We start from the raw sequence: 18,935 nt of genomic DNA on the forward strand, positions 1-18,935 counted from the left end.
TGGTTGCAATGGTTGCCTTTCACTGGCAGGGCTCACCTTTAAATGTTTACCAAAGCGCTCCAATATTATACCTGAGCCATAAGGGAGACAGATGAACTTTGACACTTCTGACAATGAAGATTGAATGGCTGACTTTCACCATTATTACTACTGTGACTCAGTTGTGTGCACAAGATGTCCTCTCAGTCAACTTTTTGGACGACATTTTGTAAAAAGGTAGGAGCAAAAATATGTTCATGCATACATGCATGCAATAGGTACATTTGAGCTTGAGCCCCAAAGCCCCATGGAAAAGAGACTAGCTTCTTGCATTAAAACAGTATTCCAGAATCTTCTGACCGTCACAAAAATGATCTAACCTTTCCCTCCGTTATAATCTGCCCTTTACTCTCCGTATTTCACCCAAAATATATCCTGCAAAAATATGGCTACATCAAAAAGCCAGATTTCTTTCTCGTCACGCTAGACACCAGAGACACTGCAGGGGAATCAGTATGATACCAGTTTGGTATTTCCGTTTTGTTTCATTCCCTGTACTTATGATTTCTCTCCTTGTATCCATAATTGTCAATGTGTCGATTTTTTACCCCCACTGCTGGCAGTATTAGTGAGTGCAACACTGGGCCAATCGAGGATAATTTCTTTGAGTCCAGATACTCGAGTATTTGAAATGTATGTCAATGTATGACATATCTATAAATTAACAGATCTCAAGAATAGCTCAAGAATTGTCTGCACTGCTGGGACTAAATGACGTAAACATATCTATCTGACATGAATAGGGTGGATCCATGCATACAATGCTCCACACCCAACCACTCCACTGGCATCAAAACAAATGGCCTTGAAGTGAAATAATGTATTGGAAGTTTGTACTCATGTCTGACATGCACTTATCAGATTTCTGCAAATCAAATTGGAAACGTAACCCAGGGTAAGTGGGGGGCATTTACTGCATCAGTCAAAGAGTGAAAGCAGGGTTGCAGAGGGGAAAATGAATATAGACAGGACACTGGATTGTGTCCAGGAGATAGAAAGCAGTGAACCAGTCACTGGTCAGATCTAATCAGAAAAGCTCCCCATTGAACATTTCTACACGCTACAGATACTGGTGATGGAGAGGTACGACCTGCTACATATTACTAGTAGAAGAGAAAAAAAAATAAGATCAAATTCATTTCAGAATTTGATCCGGGAAATATATACTGTTCAAGCGAGGGCCTATGTATGCACTATTTTGTTGATGGGAAACAAACGGTTCCGTATCTGGCTGATTGTGTTTGACAAAGTCTGAACTTGTGAATGTGTTCCGTCTGGAGGCATTCTGCTGCTGTTGCACAATCGTGTGAATATCAATGCGAGGGAGGACTAACACAACACATGCAGATCAGTGGGGTGAACAAATCACCATGGTGATGTCAAAGAGAGACTAAAACGCTTCCGTCTACTAAAATTAGAACAGGTTATCAACATACACTATGGATACCAATTTGTGTACCAGTGGCTCATGTGGACGCCCACCCACCCACACACAGTGGAACAGGCTTACCTGGTGAAGTCTGTCATCTCCATCATGATCATGCACATCTGCTTGGCCAACACAATGATGTCATTGCCACTGTCGTCCCACTTGGACACCTCAGCATCCAGCTTGCTCTTCTCCTCCTGGAAGCTGGCCACCTGTTCGGCGATCTTCGCCTTCTGCTCCATGGGAAGCTGGGCCATGATAGCCTGGAGGGGTGGACAGAGGGACAGGAGAAGTGAGTTCAGTGGAGCCCAATGGAACAAAGCAACGTCAGGGCGATCTTTGCAACTCCTGCTTATTTTTTAATAATAGCCTCCAGCTACCAAGGATGAAGGGTTGTTTGTTACTAGCGGGATGGAACATGGTGTCAGAGATTAGAGAAGTGCATTACTTTTGCACCCCCCATCCAACACACCACTGTTTCCTTCAGTGAGATTTTTTTGAATAATAAGTAAAATAAAAATGTTCAAGTATCCCTTGATAAAAACAAAACTACTTTGTTTTAGATTTTTTCTTAAGAACTAAACTTCAGATATGCTGTAGGTGAATAATGTGCCTTTGAAAGTAGGACATACATTTAGAATTTCACATTTTGGGGTAGAAAATTAACTACTTTCCAAAGAAGATAGTATTTTCCCATTCAACTCTTTTCAAAGTGTACAGAAAGAGATGAAAGAGCTGTCCTCTCCATAGATAACAGTCATCAACAGCCACCTCACTGGGCTTAGCATTTCACTGCCTGGCCCCTGACTAAGTGGGGGCTGTGAAATCATTAGAGGTTTCATTTCCTGCTGTGAGGACTGGGTTCAAAACCCTTCTCTACAAAGCTATGCGACTCCCACATTACACTATGGAGCGAGAGCGAGACTGACGACTCCGGTCAGACATGTGAAGGAAAATATACATTTATTTCACTCTGGTCATTAGAAGAGATCAATAGCAGGGCATTGATAAAGCAGTACTTAATATCCTGTGCAAGGGTGTTTATCATTTGGCTCTTGTTCTAGACTGGTTAGACTGGGTAGTTTAAGGGCAGCAACCCAAGTGGTGTGTGGACCTGTAATTAATGTGCATTTCAGGGCAGTGGCCACCTACTTAATGGAAGAAGGTCAAATATAGCATCACACACTTCCAGGCCGTTATATTTAATTAACGATTCCCTCTGGATTTTTGTACAATGATTGAAGAGTGTAAATGTATCAAGATAACCATAAACAAAATTGCTCTTCCAATGAGGAAATTCAAATCATTTCGGAAAATTTGAAATTTGTGAAAAGCAGAAAAACTGAGCTATATGGGGAAAATGGTGTAGAGAAGCAATTTAAATATAAATACAAATGAAAAGCCATTTTATCAAGTTGCTCATTAGTGTCGCTAAGTATGTAGCATTTTTTCTGTACTTGGCATTATCACTGAAGACAAAACTGGTGATAATAGCGGGAAAGGCTTCAAGTCACACTTGACTACACCTCTTCAAAAGAGCGAGCAGCAGGAGTCCTATTGTTCGATGAGAGGATTTTAATTTGGTCTCTACAGACAACTGACAGATTTGAGGTTTTTATATTTATATGAAAGGAGGCTCAACACTTTTATGCCATCTATGTGAATGAATATTTCCAGAAGGACATTGTGATTTTATCCTATACTAAACAAAGCAAAACATATAGATTCCAGAGCTATAATGGCTCCTGAATCATTACATGTTGAACAAAGATAGATGGTGTGACATAAGTCCTGCGGTCAAACACAGTCACTGATGGTCAACATGGCCCAATACAGTGGAGACTGGCCCTTAGCTAATCCAGGGCCTTGGTTATAGTGTCTACAGTGAATGAAAAGTCAATATACGCACACCTAGATAAAACCCTTCTGGCAGTATTAGGAGATCCATTGAAAGCACAGGAGTAATGTATTTTTCAGGTGAGTGAGCCTAACTTGGTTTCATCTAATGCAGTTATTAAGTTGAATGAAGTCATGAACGCATGTGTACAGGAAGATGATGGATGGTTAATGGAGTGTAGTATTTAAGTTACACAAGGCACAACAACCATGTATTGTATATAAAAAAGGAGATTGCATTTCCTAAATGAAAAACCAAAGATTATAGTTGGGCACATAATATTCCAGTGCATTAGTCATGAATGAATACCATCTTATGATGGAAGTTTATCCAAACACAATTACGAAGGGCCAACAACCCACTGGTTTCTCAGAATTTCAATCAGAGATTCTTAGTTCAAGACCTTGAACATTGAATTGGTAGTGAGCCACAGACCAAAGATTCCAGTAGTAGTAGCTGTTATTCTGTTGGCAAGTAGCCTTGCCAACAGAATAAATGAATAAATGTTCAAAGACTCAAGAGCTATGGCATGTTATGGCAGAGGCTGCCACAGAGAAACATTGTATGTTCTGCTAAAAATGTGGGGAGCCCAGGAGATACAATTTCAGCACAGGGCGTGTCGCCCGGCAACATGATATGGATGTATATATAGATATATATATTCAAAAAAATACAAGCACTCACCCTGGCACTTTGACCAGCAATAAGCTGGTCATCCTCAGTTTGCACGCTGGTCCTGCTACGCACATCAAAGTCCTCTGTTTCAAAGTCTGAGTCGTCCAACTCCTCAGGGGTCTGCCAGGAGACAGCGAGGAAGAGAAGGGAGTGGAGCAAGGAAGAAGAAAGCAGAGAGAAGAAAAGGGAGGAATGATGTGTTAAACAAGCATGATATGTATATTTTGGTACCTCCAAAATTTGGCGTCAGATGAATGTCCTCCAGACAAGGGCCCGGCATACCATTTTCTACTGCGAGACAAACGCCTTGATCCATTTGGAATGCATGTGTAATGTGCTGCCTGTGCATTTTGAGGGGGGAAATTAAGGTACAAACTGGTCGGGAGCATATTGGGGGTAAACCTCAATCAGCATCCAATCTGTCTCCACTATGTGGGCAGAGACTACTGCAGCATAAATTCAATTGCACTCTTTATGCTGAAGCACCTGATCATGATCTGTTTCCCATGCCCTGCCTCAAACCGTGACCAACCTTATTTTACGGTAAACGGCAGAAAGCAAACAATACTCAATCACTAGGAGCTCCGTGGAGTCGAACACCCAAACCAAATGTAGTCACCACCGTGCTGACATGAACATACATTTCGGGGCAACATGGGCCAGCGGAGGCTGATATTTGAAGAGATGAAGACACATCTACCATTCCTGTGCCATGACACGCGCTTATCCTGTCGTCTCGAAGCCCTGCCGCGCCAACCCATCTTTAATGGATTCTGAACCTTTTGGAAGCTAAAAATAGCCACCTCTCTCTCCGCACCACCCCACCGCCTCCTTTATGGAATACAGAGAGACGTGCCGGTTGCCAGAGGGAGAGGGGGCTATAGTTTGAGTTACAGAGCAACACTGACTCACGGGCAAACCCTTTCAACCCCGGCTACGGTGTGCAGCGGTGCAGAGACAACACCTGCTGTGGCCTGTGCGCTGATAGCCTGCAGACGTGGGAGACTCCGAGTTGATACCCTGCAGTGTGTGCCGAACAGGGGAGCCAGAGACGTGACAAGGCTGGCGCGGGGTGGGAAATGAGATTGGAAATATGAGCTTTGGGGTTATGCAGTGTTTTTCTGTCTGCTCTCGTCGTGGAAGACAGCAGTCACGAGTTGGTATGCATTGTTTTTGTTGGGTGCGGTTCCCCGCAATGCTTAGGCAAAACCCCTGCTGTGAGATGGGGGAGCGGTGGGCTTGTTTTGTTTCTCCACCGGGCCCAGAGCCCACGGAGCCACCTTGGGCTGTGACTCACTGCGAAAGTACGAGAGGGAAAAAAAAAAAAAAGAGTGGTCCGACCTCTGCATCTCAATGTCGGCGGCTCAGCTGACTTTGAGACAGTTTGTTTGATGTCTTGGAGGCAGATCCTCTGATGTCAGTGTAAGTGGGAGAGAATTGTGCCCGCCTGACACATACCCAAGGGACGTCCGACAAGGCCTGCCAGCGCTCCACTTACAGAGGTTAAAGACTCTGTCTGTCTTAGGTAGCCAAAGCCACACACTTGTCTGTTTCAATAGAGGGTTGACCAACCACATGGCAAGGGCACATGTGTCAGTCGCCGCAAGCATGTGTTTTTGAGCTGGTGGACACGGTGTCTGGATATATTTACCAATGTTTTTGTTTCCCCTTCAATGACTTGTAGGCTTTCATAGTCTGTCATGTTTGAAATTATAACGCTGTCATTTACGATATAAAACCCGTTCTTGTAGAATACTTTAAATTGGACCTTGTTGCACTTATACCATATTAATGTGGCATAGAACAGCAGCAGTGTTGGGAACGGCACTGTAATTTAAATAACACAATGCACTGACCGCCTCATTCTCAACACGTGGAACATCAAAGAAACTTATTACAGTCTTATAAAGCCCAATGAAAAGCCATTACACTCAAACGCCAGCCTTGGCAAGGTCCTGCATAGCAACTGTTGGAACCACCATGAACGACCTGACTAATAGCGAAGCTGTTTCTTGCTGATTAATCACTATGAAACCTGCAATGCCTGCCTCCCAACACCTGTTACTTAAGTCCTGGCAAACACCTGGGAAGGCATTTTTTTTGCCTATTCAGTAGTGAGCAGAGATCAGCATTGATCTGCTCTTTGTTGATTGCAGGCCAAGGCGCTGATAGATTCATAAGGGGTTTTTCACAAATACTGTGCTAGGATACCGACATGCACCCTTCAAGACACCCACCCATATCCACCCTTGCGCACACACACACACACATCAGGTAGGCTTCAGCCAGCCCCAGGGGCCCTGTGTTAACGACTTAATCAATCTGGATAACAAGAGTGGAGCAGAGGGAGAGGAGAAATTGAATGTAGTTCCTTCGCTCTCACTCCTAGTAGAAAATGCTAATTAAAACCCACTGTCTTAAATCAATTACTTATTATAATGCAAATACTGCACAATGATTTCCCACATTAGGTGTTTGTCTTAAGCCCGAACGGCATTATTAATGGGATCCCAAGTAGATTTTTAAAAGCACTAGGGCAGTATGCACAAAGCCTTGTCAGGGCTAATAGTGTCGGTTGAATAGTTTAAAGACGAACAAATAATAAAAGACGATGGCATAATATAGTAAGTGGTAAATATATAATTAGGCTTTGCTTGCAAAAGAGCTTCAGCTTTTAACCACATTACCGGGTAATCTGGTAATAAATTGGAAATCAAATTTTAAAAAAATTTAAGCACTGGTTATATGGTTAGCGTTTAAGAGCCTTCCGTTTTTCTGTTACAGAGGTATGGTTGTCAGTCTAACATCGGCCCATTAGACAACGCGTCAACGGTACTAAACTACCATCTGTTTTAGTCCTACTTTTAGCCAGGAAAGATCATTAACCCGCAAAGAAGCTAGGGCGGCTGTTGGACTACATTGCAGCTCTGGCCAATTAGGTCGACACTAGCCTGGGCATTTTTATCATTGGCCATAGATGCATAGTCACACACATTACATAAAAAACACATCTGGTGCAAGCAAACCAGCCACGCATACACTACACCAGAATAGACAAGGAGAAGCAATTTCTTAAAGAGGAGAATGCCGTCAGTGTTTAAGCCCAGAGTAAAAGGAAAGTCCCAAGTTGCTTAATCTTAACATCTATAATTGGCTCTGGTATTCCCAAAGTAGATAGTCTTTCATAGAAGAATCAACGGTAAACAATGAGTCGAGAGATAATTGCATCATGAGTACAAGTGAGCCTTATTTACAGACAGCGAAGACGTGATTTCAGCGCAACCGATTACATTATTGGTGCGATGATTTAGGTATGAAAACACTGGGCTGGTCAACAATCCCATGGTCGCGTAAACAAAATCAGCCAACTGCTAGGGGATATGAAAAAGGTCATACAACAGCCTTCAAGGGGAAAAAATCCCTCCCATTAAATCTTTCTTACCCTGATCATGAGGACAGCCTTGCGGATATCCCGGACACCATCGTACACCAGGCGAGAGGCATCAATGAACTCGTTCTCGTCCACAGGCATGGTGGGGTTGGCACTCAGGGCCTCCACCGCAGCCTCAACCTGCTCAGTGAACCGGGGCATAACTGCAGGAGACAGAGGGGGGGGGGGGGGGGGAGGACAAATAAATACAAAAAGTAATGTTTCACTCTGTTGTCAAGTCTAAGTGGGCCCAAAACTGTGAAATAAACTACAGCACACAACACAGCCGCCATTACAGAACACCTGAAGACGTAGTGAAACGTAATGGAACAAATTACCATTTCTCATTGAAGACGGTCATAAGAAGCGCCGGGTTTCATTACCATCTGACAAGTCAACAAACATGCGGAAAACAAAGCAGCAACTACCAAGTGAGCCGTTACAAAGCCATAGATGCGCAGATACTCTCACAAACATCCTATGGTGCTCAACGCACTGCAGCTCAATGTTGAGAGCTTACTGAAGCAGGGATGGCTTTGCTCTAGTTCCTCTCTAATCCATATTCGCCACATTCCCCCAAGGTTACAGGCTATCAAAGGCTTCTTGACATCAACCATAAACAGAATCTCTCAAGAGGAAGCACATTTGCAATTAATAACAATACAGCCCTGGAGAAGTAGCAAAGGCACCGATTATGCCCTGTTGAAGATTTGCGCACTGTGCAACTGCAACAAACAAAAAAAAAAAACTATTGACCTTACAATTTAAATTGGGAAAAGAGTCATGATTGCAAAAAACTTGAGTTTGAATATGTTTATGTTCCGTTTTGACTACTTAGTGATTTGACCACATTGTTATAATATTGAACCAAATGGTCACTTGAGAAATACCAAGGGCAATCAGTGTTGTGTGGTTAGGCTTTTGAAAACAAGCACACCATCTAACCTGTGGGTTGGCCACAGAGGGTGTGGTGGTAGGGGGGGTACTTGATTTAGCATCTGACATTGCAGCTTTTCAATGCAATGCCTCACAAATCTGTCCTACAGCGGCAAGTATTTTGCCCCAGTAATGATTTAATAGGCATGGGGGTTCTCAGTCCTATTTGCATTAATGCCCCTCAGTATTTAGGATTCAGCTTGGTCTTTGTGTTAGAGTATACAGGGATGTGAGAGATTGCAGTGTTTGTGAGCAGGATCAGTGGTACAAAACCTGGCGGATTGGATCTTGTGCATTCAAATGTGGAGGGGCTGTAGTATATAAAACTAAATGTGGAATTCATGGTTCTCATGCCATGCCCAATTGTGTGGTCCTGACAAGTAAACTCTCCTTACACAAAAATAAAGTACTCTAAACTGACTTAAATTAGCAAACTATTAAAGATTTTCATCAATAGATTAAAAAAAGTATCTATCTATCTATCTATCTATCTATATAGTAAGCGCTTGGATCTACTCTTAAAATGTTTTGAACAAAATAATTTAAAAAGTGCTTCTTGCCACTGATATTCTTGCCAATGACGTCTTGGGTCTTGTATTTCAGTCTATTTCTATGAGTTATTTATTTTGTCATTTATTATTAGTTATTTATTTTGCCACTAGATGCACCCTGCTCTGGTCCCGCTGACAGAGACCCTCCCATGGTAAGCTAACCGAGAAGGAGGGTGGGGAACCTAAACCTGCTTTTCATGCTTTTCACCATTCATCAATCCAGGCTGATACTTGGTATCCCTTGAGAGCCCATTGTCTCCATCTGGTGTAATCCATTTGACTTCACCATCACAATTGACAGACCATTAAATTCACTGAACTCCGATGCTTGTGGACTTGCAAACGGGGGGGGTTGGGGGTTTACCAGAGTTCACCCGAGTTCACCCGAGTCACAAATTGGTATTAAATAAAAACAATTAAAAGGGAGTTAGGCAATTTAGAATAATACATTTAGAGACTAAGCTAAGTTTGGAGAGTATCCAACTGAATAAATCCCAGCCCTCCCTTCCAAGCAACTCCACCAAAACGGGTGACTAGCTGCTCGCTTTAGCAACTTTAATCAGTCTCCTTAGACTTTTCGTACTATACTAATACTCCGGTCATGCGCCCTGAGTGCACGCCCAGAGTGCACGCATGTAGCCAGGTAGTTAGGTGGAAAAGAAAGGTAGGCCATCCAATCAAGTAATTGGGGACCAGATATATCAATTTATAGATTGCTGTTGGTATGCAAAGCAAATTTTTAAAATTTTAAAAAAATAATAATAATTTTTGAAAATAAACCTAAAAAATAAAGCCTATCCTGTCTGTTTTTTTTTTTACCTTCTTTTTGTTTTCACACATAAAGCCATTCAACCACTAGCATTATTTGAACCTCAATTTAGCATGATTAGTAAAAGAGCTCCACTCAAAAACCACTAAATAATGAGAAACAGATGATAAGCATCATTCCAATCAAATCCATTTCGGTACACCCTTATAAATAATGACTAGTAAACCAAACTGCCAAAATGAAGCGTGGCGGAAGCGTCCTTCTCCCATGAGGTACCTGTGTTGGTCAGGAGCTTGGTGGCTTCCAGGACCTTCTCGGTGTAGACCCCGGGCTCATAGTTGTCCATCTCTGAGGTGACCACGTGGACCACCCTGGCGGCGCGACCACGGATGGCGCCTGCGGTACGATCCAAACCGTCCACATCCTTCTCTTGCAGAGCGATGACACACTTATTCACGTCCTCCAGGATGTGGTTCTCTGTTGAAAAAACGATCACAACGCAGCCTGCGTTAACATTTTTTGTTTTACACAAATATGGCAGCAACCTTACTTTCATGGAGAAAGAGTACCAACATTAAACATGAACTACTACGGTCTATATGCAATAATGGCTGTCCCATAGCTTGAAGACTGAGACCGTTTTGTAATCTAGCCCCTTTAGAAACAAAGCATGGGTTGGGTATGTGCCGGTAATGGATGAAATGCTAAGTTGATGTCCCTCAGCCATCTTATTCTCAGTTTGAATTGTCCCTGGCTCAAGAGGGCTGATGGTTGATGGAATGGCAGCAGGGAGCAGACTGCAGCCAAATGCTCAGAAGGCTTATTAATAGCAAGCCTATTAAATGGGAATATTGTCTGTGCTACTGCAATCTGTCCTTGGTTTGAGGTGAAACGACTCTGCTCTACTCTGACGCTTAAAGAGAACTGATAAGACTATGCCTGACAGTTTTGCACAAACAGTTTGGATCTTGCACACGGGACAGGATGTCAATAGAAGAGCTAGTGCTGCTGATGTATCAGGGCCTTTTGTTCTTACCTCTAAACGCACGGCACGTTTTTCTCAGAATACTGTCAGTTGAGGCATTCTTCCATTAAGGCACATGCATCCTCCTTTCTACTCTACAAAATGATTTAAGCTTACCTATCGGGAGAAAATAAATAATGTCTAACACGCATGGATCGGACACCCACCAGACACACAGAGGAAGTCATCAATGGACGTGATGTCGTCCACGGCATCGGTGAGGACACGGACCTGCTTCTCCCACTGCTCCTTGAACAAGTCCATGTTGTCCTGGGCAACTTTACTGTTGGGCTTGGCAGCCAGAGCCAAGGCTGCATTAATCACCTGCAATCAGCCAATTACAACCATTAAAGCTCCATTAGAGCAAAGCCTTCAGCTACAACATTAGAATAGGTTGATTGCACAACCTCCATCAAACACAAACGGACACAAGTGCTGGGTTGGACTGGAACATTGTCGTCATTCTTTTGAGTGATTAAAGACATTTGAAGAACATGATTAAAATAAGAGTGGCTTGTACTTGTTTTTGTTAAAGACACACATTTTTGTGGATAATAGAGCAAATAATGAATTGGAGTCATTGGACGAAATTGAAAGGAGAGAAGGTAGTGTATTGGTGAGTTCTGAACAGACAGATTTTCCAAACAGGATCTAGAGTTAACCAGCTGTAAATAGGTATGAGGCGATAATCTCCAAATTGGGAACACATCAGATTTTAATTTTTAATTTTTTAATTTATTAAATTATAAATTTTATCAAGTCCACACAAGGTGTGGACTTGCTTATAAAAAATATAGAGACTTGGGAGTGCATGGGGGCAGCAGAAGGGTATGACAGTGTGGTCTGGAAGTGAACAGTCAGGTACCTGGGGGCACAGAACCTCCAGCTGGGAAGCGGCCATACGGACCAGCTTCACTCCTTCCTCGTTGTTGGAGATGGAACACGCCAGGTTGGCAACCTGAAAACAAGACACACTCTTCAGACACATTAACAGTGACACTGAGCCGTTTCGGTTTACTGAGGGAATAGATGCGTTGAATAAGGGGTTTAGTAAGAGTGATAATCGAGTTAAAGACACATGTGAAAAAATGAGAACAAACAGGGAAATCAGGGAAGCTGCTAAGCTCTACAGCTGAGTCCCATTACATCCAGTTATCAGAAATACAATAACAGTTTCATGTGGGAAACAAATCGGCTGGAGATGGTTTTATGAAGACGCTAAACAAGGAACACCATGAAATTGAAACTCCTTACATTCCATTACATCGAAATAGAGAAGAATTGATACGTTATCTCTGCAATTGTCAGGTGCCAGAGTTGGAGAAAGAGTGTGACTACATTGCAGCTGGTTCAAGGGGTGTGTTCCAACACAATCGGGGCAATCAAGAGACCAAAGTGGTAGTGTAGTTGTTTACACTGGACAGAATGCTCTCTGCAATAGCTGTAATGTGAAATGCAAAGCTAGCCAGGGAAACACATGTTACCTGCGGAAACACCTGGTCAAATACAACATGTATCTAAAACCGAGGAATTGTTACGGGTTCCATAGCCTTAGATTTGAAAAAACTGCAGCTAATGTAAGCACGAATGCAGCCAGTTCCAAAGAGGTAAACCCACCGTGGCCCAAGAAATTGAGGCATCGAAACTTAATCTACAGGTAATGAATGAGCTGAACTTGGCTGTTTTTCAGTGTCTTTGATGACGTGAGCTTAGCATTTTATGGTGAGTCCGAAACCTTAGTGTGAAACCAATAGTAAATGGATACTATTGCATACTATTCAGGGGAAAATATTACAGTATGGCAAAGTGAAAGACCTAAACACACTCTAAAGTAGCATACGTTTTCAATTCGCTAGGTGTGATACATTTTTTTAATTAAAAGAAAATAGATGACTATTGTTATCATCAGTTTTCAGCTCCCGAGTTGTGTCGTTTACACTCTTGCTTTCATTGACAGGTCGACCAGTCACACTGCCAACCTGCCCTTGTGTCACAGTGACAGCCCCTGAGGTTACACCCTCCACCCAGGCGCAGAAGGAGTCGTCACCCGACCGGAGTCCCTCGCTGCCACGACTCCTACCTTTCAGGGAGGATATCACATGGGCTAACTCCGAGACACACGACAGCTTTCTCACTCTACACTGACAGACTGACAGGCTGGAGGTTGCAGAGGTGGGTTTTAGAGGAGGAGAGGGATTGTATACTTTGTCAAATGTGATCAGGAATACATGTGCGGTAAAGGACTGCAGCACTTTGGGACTTAATATAGTGAATTGAAGAGTGAGGTTCATAACAAGAGATTTTTTTTATTTATTTTTTATCCCAAAGCTAAAAAAAGAAATAAAGTCTCAAAAATCTAATAGTTAATTTGTCAGACTTCATTTTTGCTGGTTTGGCTGACAGTTCTGGGGAGAACTTCTCAAAGATTAAATCAACCAGGTGCCTCTACCCGCCTACAATCAGAGGCAAATATTCCCCAAAACCCCAGCAGCCCAGTGCAAGCAAAAGAGCTGACCAAAGCAAGATCAACAGAGGCTGCCCACATGTATAATTTGAGAGCACATTTTGTTACATTGACCAACAAATCACACACCAACACTGCAATTTCTAAACATTGTTGTATTTTCTTCCCCCAGAGTGACAATGTATGCCAATTGAAGGCCAGATTCAGGTCAATCAGACAATCTATTGGTAACTGCAGTAGCAGAACATTTAGGAACTGGAGTGTCACTACCTAATGGGATTATACAATAGAAAGAACAGCCAAAACATCTTCACATTATGCCAAAGGTAAAAATGTGCCACCGCCCCCCCCACCCCCCACCCCACCCCTGGACTTAATTTTCACTAGGCACTCAGTCTCTGCAAAGTTTGAAAGAATTTCTGAACCAAAACTAAAATGCAGCCAGTAGGACTAGAGAATTGAACTAAACAGAGCGTTGATTGGAGCACTGTTACTGAACGCACCACTGGTCACACGAGTGCCAGAGTGGATGAGAGTCTCTGTAGAATCCTCTTTTTTTCCCCCCTCGCCTCTATTCTTCAACAAGCCTTCCCTTCTCTCACTCTGGAGAATTCCTGCCAGTACTTAAACTAAAAACAATTTTTCTGCCTCTGATGACATCTATGCTAGCGTTCTAGCAGTGAATAGATGGAGACACATGACCACGCAGAAAATAAAATCACAGCACTATAAAAACATGCATTCACCAGGGACACAGCTTTTTGTCTTCTTACCATAATTCACTCTGAAGTGTTATAGGCTATTTCTAGGCTATAACACACTGGTGCTTCACACCACCAAAGTGATGGCCGAATTTGCTCGCCTTCAAGGCACAGATCATACATTATTGCTCAGCTCTTTGCTACCTGATAGTTATATCATTAAAAACATTCATGCAACCCATTTCTCACGCTGAAGATCCTACCGTTCAGTCAACTGTCAGACGGGTGTAGGGGCTGGACAAGTGTTCAGTACAAAATCTATCAAACCATCCGTTTAAATTAGCAGATTTATTGTAATGGAAATCAATTTGTTCCACAAATTTGTTCCCAACAGTCACTTATAATTACAAAAAGCATAATTTTAATTCAAAGTAACATTAAAGCCATTTAATAGATTACACACCATTAAGTAAATTGGCAATGTATTTTGTAACAATTGATTGTGTTCATTGAATGTTAGGATGGGAAACTCATTTTAGTAATAAACCATAGGTTTATGGGAAGTGTTAAAGAAATGGTCAAAGCCCAAACATACATCAATGTTTTCAATTGCTGAGTCAATCTGTAGTGTAAAATAAGAAAATGATAGGCCTATAAAAGCAAAAAGCCATAATTAGGAGGCCATATAATCAATATTACATATATATCCAACCTAACAAAAAAAAAAATCTGCCATTTTCATCACTTCACCATGACATGTGGACACTTTTATAGGCCATCAGTTGCCGTTTAAAGTGTACAGACTGAGTGAAATGGCAAGTATGGCCAAGATGTTCCCTTCCTTATATTGAGAAGACACTGTATTGGCGATGCTGTGAGTGGTCTGTGGCCATTTACTCTTGAGCATATTCCTCAAGGAAACAGGGAAAGAGCGGCCCTTCTGCAACTCTGTCATTTTCTATGGTAGCGTCCAGCTGACTGTGCACTCCGCTGTAGTGTAGAGACGGCCCACTGTGTCATCTACCCCCTGTACACCTCTTGTGGCTGTACCGACATGTTGAGGGATTTCTTCATCTTTACTTGTCAACCAAAGCTCTACAAGATACAGGCAATCGTCTAAAGCCAGGATGGAAACACAATGTCGCCGAGGCATGGATCTCTGCTCCAACAGTCGGACAGATCTTATTATTTAGCATGATAAACATGTTGACTGAAACATCTAGAGCACTGCAGGAAAATCTCAGTGAAGCTCTGTAGCAACTAACAGCCTTGCTAAAACCAAACACTGTTTTTCTTATGTACAAAGAAACAATTGATGTAAATCAAGCCGGCCACATTTTTTGATACCCTTCATAGGCCAAGGGGATATTCTACTGCTGAAATCTCCATCTCTTTGATAACAGCTTTGAACCACCGAGAACATGGCCTTGAGGCAACAACACTAATGTTTTGTCTATTTTTTCCTCTGCTTTTAAAAAAGGACACATTTTACTTTTTTATTTTAAGTATAAAAACATTTATATATATATATATATATATTAAAATAACCAATTGAATAAGGATAACTTTTAAAATACAATTAAAAAGCATGGCATATTTCAATCCAAATGTTCCACTCAAACGAAGCAACAATTATAAATGTCAGGGTAACTGTACGTTCACACCAAAAGCGACGGGGTGACGCGTCTCCATACAAAGTCAACGTAGAGACCAAATCAGGCAACTTTTGTCGCTAGAAAAACCTGCGGCGAGATTTAACATGTGGCGCGGTATGAACGCCCTGGCACAGGCGAGCGCGTTGACGAGGATTTAGTAGCACGACACGACGCAACACTTTTGCTCAAGGTGAAATATTTGCATTTTGCTGCGGCAGTCGCGTGATGACAGCCAATCAGTGTGCACTCCCTGAGTGACGTAACGCAACAGCCAGTCAGCGTTCAACCGGCCAGGCCAACCGTTCCCTGCAGTCCGGAGTGAACCGCAGCTTGGATGAGAAAGTGATTGATGCCATTTGCGACCCCCGGAGCTCTATATATAATATTACATGATATTATATAATATATAAATATCTTTAGAATATAATATATAATATCATGGACAAAAGCTGTGTGAGCCTCTGGATGATATTATGAATAGACGGCGTTAGCTTCGCCGACATCTCTGGTACTTCCACAACGACTCAACTTCCTCATACACACGCGACTAAATTCGCCTGATAAACTTGCACAAATCATATACAGCGAAAGATTTGTGACTTGTCGCGCGACAAAACCCAGGCGACACTGCGACCAGGCGACCGATGTGTTGTTTGGTGTGAACGCACCATTAGTCCTTTGTAAAACATTTCCTAGTCAAAGCAAATTGAAACATGAAGTACACTGTGCTGCAACGCAACACAGATGTGTATGGTGCAGAATAAACTATTTATAAAACCTGGTCAAACAGGATTAGTGTTTGAGGGCTATGTAGTAATTCTATATTTTAAAAGAATCATCTACAAGCATCGTCTACAATTTCATTTGAAATTACCAGATTAAGTGGTCCAATTTCAACTGCAATTTTATGCAGGAAAGACTATATTCATTTGAAGAACAAAGTGGCAAGCAGCAAATCCAACATGCCCAATTGATAATTGTGACAAATACTATTACACAGCAGTTTGACACATTAAAAGCACATTTCTACTGCTGAAGGACCTCACAGTATGGAGGGGAGAATTTTTTTACTTAAATCATTTCTATAACAATTATTGTGTCCTCGTTTTGTTATTTAGAAACACTATCGACAATAAAACATCAAATTGTATTTCAAAAATATATTGGAATTCAACCCCATTGGTCGAATGTTTAGATAGCACATAAAGTCCCTTGTTTCTGGATGTATTGCAAGAATATGTAGAAGACTCATTCGAAAAATCATGAGAATTACATGAATTGATGGAACGTCTTCTAAATGTACTGTTCCATTTAGGTTTTTGACCAGTATTGATACTTTTTGCTTGGTCATTATGGCAAAACCTTATGGCTTTATATGATATGATATGTACATATCATAAAACTACCAAAAGTTTGTTGAGCAAAAACAAGGTTTAATCAACTAGGGCTGTGCAATTAATCGAATTTTGATCACGATTTCGATTCTTGGGTCAAACGATCTCCAAATTAATAAAATCGAGTTGGAACGATTCTTTTGAAGAAAAAAAAAAAAGAAAAAAAAGATATTTTTTTGGATTCTGAAGTTCAAGATAAGTTAAATGCATTTTATTTTCAAATTCAAAAATAATTGTTTGAAGAATCGTGATTTCAATCTTGACCAAAAAAATCGTGATTCTCATTTTTTCCAAAATCGAGCAGCCCTAACATCAACATTGATATTTAAGTAATTGTAAAAGTAGGCTACTTGTATACAGGGACTGAAGGGGAAAGAAATGTAATAAAACAATCCTAAATAAATAAGAAACGAGTTGAAAGCATTCTTATTGTGTCGTTTTTAAATTAACAGTTATTGCATGTTTCTTCAGTCCTCATCAAGTCACATCAATGCCAATCATATTAAGTACCGGAGCGTAAGGGGAGTCAAATCATGTCAGCCTATATTGCCATGGCTGACATTTGGGCCACCCCAAGGAGCCACTCTAGGGGCTACCTATCAAGGACGCCTCAGTGCCTTCTCCTGGAATTCCCACATCAAGTTCCTCTCCTACCCGGCAGGCCACCCAGCGACAACAAGGGCCCGGGCAGTGGCCCATGGGAAGCGGTCACTTCCAAATGCCAGCCTATGACACGACACCGGCGGTGGGGATTGAAAGACCACTAATGAGGACAGTTAATGTTTCCGTCAGCTCCTTTCACTTCTGACTTTTGCCTCAACGTCTTTCCACTTTCTGCATTCGGCTCTGGAGCTGCGGCACTACGGATTCCAAGGCCAAGTCTATATTTAGATCTCTTTTTTCTGAATTTATCGGTTAGAGATGTAGGGATGCTAACATCTAAAAAAGGGACCATATTTTACAATCTTAGCAAAAGTATTTCAAGACCTCAGCACCACTATTTTTGTGTGCATAGGTTTTATTTCTGTGACTTATACTCTGCTCGTACAAGGAATTAAGAGGTTGACCAAAGTGCACGTTAATGCGACTGTAACAAATAGCCTTTGTCTTGTCTTTGTCTCTTCTGGGATTTTATAGAAGAGCTGGTGAAAGTTCTGAACTAGCCATGGAAACGACAGATTCATTGATTACACAAAACATTACAACCGTTGCCATCTAAATTCTCCACCCACTTGGTGGTAAAACCGAGTGCCTACAAGGGTGATCGCATTGGGGAAGGAGAAGAGAAACAATCTTAGCACTTTACATAACCCATCAACATGTACAAGAGAGCAGCAGACTCAATTAGCAACTATGAAACACAGATATCATTCCTTTATGGAGCAAGTTGACCCTGGCTATCTTATTCTGGATTCCAGGGTTGGGAAGAACCCTGCCACTGTTATATCTGTGAGGTTTACACAGCCTTTAAGATATAGACCAATATTGTGAGTGTGTGTGCTTGCGAGTGTTCGCGATTGTGTGTGTGTTAGAGCTACAAGTTAAGGATTTGGTGCAACTATGAGAAAAGTATAATTGCAAAGGCAGAAAAGAATTTTCATCCAAGTCACCACAGTTCGCAGACATCAAAAAAGACTATTCCATTTGACAAATTGCAATCTAAAATATAACTTAATTAAACCATCAATCAGTAAAATAATAGCATTTTTAATTCCAAGTAAGTACCTCAATCAGCTTGTTGGCATGTTCGCGGAAGACCTGTGCGTACTCCTTGACCTCCTTCTCATTGCCATTCTTAGCTGCTTCGATCAGGACCAGCAGAGGAACATTGGTCTCCAGGAAGGAGTCAGAGACGTGGTCCATGACTGCTTTACGCAGCTGAGGGAAATCAAAAACAGTAAGAAATCAGAATCTTGCATTTATATTTCTGTATAAATCGGTAAGGTGCCCATTCCTTAGATATACATGAAA

The 18,935-nt window shown here is 41.8% G+C and overlaps 1 protein-coding gene across 1 annotated transcript in view; it reads right to left on the bottom strand.

Moving 5' to 3' along the window:
- The window catches only part of ctnna1 (catenin (cadherin-associated protein), alpha 1), an 81,403-nt gene that overhangs the window by 18,959 nt on the left and 43,509 nt on the right, over positions 1–18,935 (bottom strand). The window contains exons 9-15 of the mRNA XM_084469892.1: positions 18,690–18,842; positions 11,616–11,708; positions 10,918–11,074; positions 10,003–10,203; positions 7,483–7,634; positions 4,050–4,160; positions 1,550–1,731 (exon numbers count right to left, since the gene is read on the bottom strand). Coding sequence (XP_084326018.1) covers positions 1,550–1,731; positions 4,050–4,160; positions 7,483–7,634; positions 10,003–10,203; positions 10,918–11,074; positions 11,616–11,708; positions 18,690–18,842 — 1,049 coding nt within the window. The remainder of the gene's footprint in view (positions 1–1,549; positions 1,732–4,049; positions 4,161–7,482; positions 7,635–10,002; positions 10,204–10,917; positions 11,075–11,615; positions 11,709–18,689; positions 18,843–18,935) is intronic.

Source organism: Micromesistius poutassou (assembly GCF_964030765.1).
Source record: "Micromesistius poutassou genome assembly, chromosome: 6".
Classification (NCBI taxonomy): domain Eukaryota; kingdom Metazoa; phylum Chordata; class Actinopteri; order Gadiformes; family Gadidae; genus Micromesistius; species Micromesistius poutassou.